The sequence below is a fragment of the Solanum stenotomum genome, chromosome 10 (genome assembly GCF_019186545.1).
Source record: "Solanum stenotomum isolate F172 chromosome 10, ASM1918654v1, whole genome shotgun sequence".
NCBI classification, from domain to species: domain Eukaryota; kingdom Viridiplantae; phylum Streptophyta; class Magnoliopsida; order Solanales; family Solanaceae; genus Solanum; species Solanum stenotomum.
The window spans coordinates 15,618,085-15,622,060 of record NC_064291.1 but is presented as its reverse complement, the minus strand read 5'-3'; the positions used below and the strand labels follow the sequence as shown (position 1 = coordinate 15,622,060).

The 3,976-nt window shown below is 37.3% G+C and overlaps 1 protein-coding gene across 1 annotated transcript; it reads left to right on the top strand.

The window, feature by feature from the left end:
* Positions 1-1,798: 1,798 nt before the first annotated feature.
* On the top strand, positions 1,799-3,007 carry LOC125842770 (uncharacterized). The gene is made up of 3 exons (XM_049522085.1): positions 1,799-2,187; positions 2,389-2,521; positions 2,576-3,007. Exons 1-3 carry the CDS (start codon positions 1,799-1,801, stop codon positions 3,005-3,007), a joined length of 954 nt encoding a protein of 317 aa, XP_049378042.1.
* Positions 3,008-3,976: the final 969 nt, after the last annotated feature.

Sequence of the window (3,976 nt, the reverse complement as noted above, 5' to 3'; positions counted from 1 at the left end):
CATTATTGTACAAGGTGAAAGATCATTGACATCTAATATTATTTCTGCGGCCTTGGCAAGAAAGCTGATGCGTCAAGGTTGTAGGACATACCTTGCTCACATAGTTGATACACAGTTGAAAAGTCCTTGTATCAAGGAAATACGTGTTGTATGTGATTTTCGAGAAGTCTTCCTAGAAAACCTTCCTAGATTTCCCCCGGAAAGAGAGGTTGAATTTCCAATCGAGCTTATTTCTGGATCTACCCCTATTTTTATCACTACTTATAGAATTGCTCCGGCAAAATTAAGGGAATTGAAATCTCAATAGCAAGAACTTCTTGAGAAAGGTTTTATTCGACCTACTATTTCTCCTTGGGGAGCCCCTGTTTTATTCATAAAGAAGAAAGACGAAACTCTTACGCTTTGTATTGACTATAGACAATTGTACAGAATAACAATCAAGAATAAATATCCACTACTGAGGATTGATGATTTGTTTGACCAACTGAAGGGTGCTAAAGTATTCTCAAAGATTGATTCAAGGTCTGGATATCACCAACTGCGTGTTAGAGAGGAAGATATTCCTAAAACTGCTTTTAGAACTCGGTATGGTCATTATGATTTTTTGGTGATGCCATTCGGATTGACAAATGGTCCTGCGGTATTCATGGATCTAATGAATCAAGTATTCAAGCCTTATCTAGATCAGTTTGTGGTTGTTTTTATAGATGATATTTTAATATTTTCCAGAAGTAGTGAAGACCATGATAAACACCTCCGGATTATTTTGGAAATTTTGAAGGAGAAGGAACTTTATGCTAAACTTTCCAAGTGTGAATTTTGTCTTGATGAAGTGACGTTTCTCGGACATATTGTATCAGCCGAATACGTGAAGCTGGATCCTAGTAAGATACAAGCAGTTGTTGAATGGAGACCTCCCAAAAGTCCAACCGAGGTAAGAAGTTTCTTAGGCTTAGCAGGATACTACAAAAGATTTGTGAAAGGCTTTTCCATTATCGCCTCTCCCTTGACTAATTTCTTGCAGAAGGAAGTAAAGTTTATTTGGGATGACAAACGCCAAGAGAGCTTTGAAACTCTCAAATCCTTGTTGACTTAAGCGCCTATACTTACACTACCAATTGAAGGGAAAGAGTATGTAGTATACAATGATGCTTCTCACAATGGTCTAGGATGCATTTTGATGCAAGAAGGGAAGGTTATTTCTTATGCCTCTCGGAAATTAAAACCACATGAATTGAATTGTCCTACCCATGATCTTGAACTTGTTGTTGTAGTGTTTGCTTTAAAAATATGGTGGCATTATTTGTATGGAGAGAAATGTCATATATTCACTAAGCACAAGAGCTTAAAGTACTTGGGTTCTCAGAAGGAGCTAAACCTTCGACAACGTAGATGGCTTGAACTAATCAAGGATTATGACTGCACGATTGATTATCATCCAGGTAAAGCCAATGTGGCTGCAGATGCCTTAAGTCGAAAATCCTTTGAAAGCATTTCTTTGAGTCATATACCCTTGCTCCTTGAGTTAAGAGCCATGAATGTTTGTTTTACACCTGATTCAAATGGTTCAGTTATTGCTAATTTCCAAGTAAAGCCAATATTACTTGAACAGGTGAAAGAAGCATAAAAGGTAAATGAGAAACTTGTAAAATTGACCAGAGAAGTTCAAACTGGGGAAAAGCTGGATTTTACATTAACAGAGGATGGTGTCTTATTTTATCAGAACAGGTTATGCGTTCCTAATGATGACAACTTGAGGTGAAAAATACTGAAAGAAGCACATACTTCATCATATGCAATGCATCCTGGAGGTACAAAGATGTACCAGGCCATCAAGGAACATTATTGGTGGAATGGTATGAAGAGAGACATTGCGGAGTTCATTTCCAAATGTTTGGTTTGTCAACAAGTAAAGGCAAGACATCAAGTTCCAGTTGGTTTACTACAGCCCTTGTCGATGCCGGAATGGAATTGGGAGAGAATAACTGTGGACTTTGTTTCTGGACTTCCTCACACTCAGAGAAATCATGATGCAATATGGGTGATTGTGGACAGGTTAACCAAGAGTGCTCACTTCTTAGCAATCCGGATGGATTACTCACTTGAGCATTTAGCCGAATTGTACATTAGTGGGATTGCAAGACTACATGGTATCCTTAGGTCTATTGTATCTGACCGAGGCCCAAGGTTTACATCTAGATTTTGGGGTAGCTTGAAGGAAGCTTTGGGTACTACGCTGAAATTTAGCACTTCGTTCTATCCTCAAACGGACGGCCAGTCGGAAAGAGTGATACAAATTTTGGAGGATATGCTTCGAGCTTGTATTATGGAGTTTGAGGGTAGTTGGGACAAACACTTGGCTTTGATAGAGTTTTCTTATAATAATAGCTACCAATCGAGTATTGAAATGCCTCCCTATGAAGCTCTATACAGAAGGAAATGCCGGACCCCTCTTTGTTGGAGTGAAGTTGGTGAAAGAAAGCTTGTTGGTCCTGAAATTGTGCAACAAACAGAGGACAAGGTAAAAATTATCAAGGATCGTTTAAAGATTTCTTTAGATCGACAAAAGTTGTAGGCTGATCTTAAAAGGCTTGACATTGAATATCAAGTGGGAGATAAAGTATTCTTAAAGGTGTCTCCATGGAAAAAGATTATGAGATTTGGCCAAAAAGGAAAAATTAGTCCCCGATTCATTAGACCTTATGAGATACTTGAAAGGATTGGACCAGTTGCATATAAATTAGCTTTGCCACCAGAGTTGGAGAAGATCCACAATATCTTTCATGTTTCTATGCTCAGAAGATATCGTTCTGATCCATCGCATGTTCTTCCAGTTGAATCTATTGAGGTTAATCCTGACTTGACGTATAATGAAGAACCTATCCGGATTGAAGCTCGAGAAGTAAAGCAACTTAGAAACAAGAGAATTCCCTTAGTAAAGGTGCTTTGGAGGAACCATTCTAGAAAGGAATATACCTGGGAAAGAGAAGAAGACATGAGGACCTAGTATCCGCACTTGTTTCGGGACTAGTGTAAGGTAAATTTCGAGATGAAAATCTTTAAGGGGGAGAGAATTGTGACAACCCTAAATACTAACCAAGAGTCACGTGTCGATTTACTATTGCTTAATTACTAGAATATGGTTTAGTCTCATTTTGGGAACTTGAAACGTTGTGATAATTGCTAACTTGCTTAACATAAATTGTGATCGTAATTTAAGGTATTGTATTAGGGTATTTTCGTAATATTCTAATTAGAATTATGTATAACTTTAAAAGGAGATGAGGGATATATATATAGGTGTATATATATGCATTTTGGGCAGCACACGGCTATTTGGGTAGCCTTTTTTGGAGACAGCTGTACAAGTGATAAACATCACTTGTGTTACTGTATATATTTTCACCTCCTTGAGTTAGAGCCTTCTTTATTTATTTGTTCTTCAAAATTACAAAAGAAAAACTTGGCCCTTTTGGCTGGAATTCAAGAACACACACTTCTTGTTGGTAAGTGACAAAATTTGTTTCTGAGCTGGGTAGTGTTTGGTATGTTATGCATATCTCTCGCTCTAGAACTTATTGTACAGTGAATAAATATGATTTGGAAAGATCATTCGTAGACCTACAACTGTTATGCTTATGTAAAACTCTGATTTAGCTGTTATGGATTCGAAATATTGGACGTAACATAAGACAAGTTCTGTCCAGATTTTGGAATTTCAAATGCTGTATGAACAACTATTAGTGTTTTGACTATATCTTCTTGTACAAAATATATTTTATGTGATTCTTGTTTATTTGGAACCTTAAGAGGTGTAGCTACATCTTTCATGAAGGCTATAAATTCTAGTTTTGCCGTTTTCCTTTTCAAATCTTAGTTGCGACATGAGGTACTAGGCTGGCCAGAATCACTGTTTTGGGAGAATAGTTGCGTTTGTACAGGCTAATCTTACTTGTGATGATAATCCTATTTTACA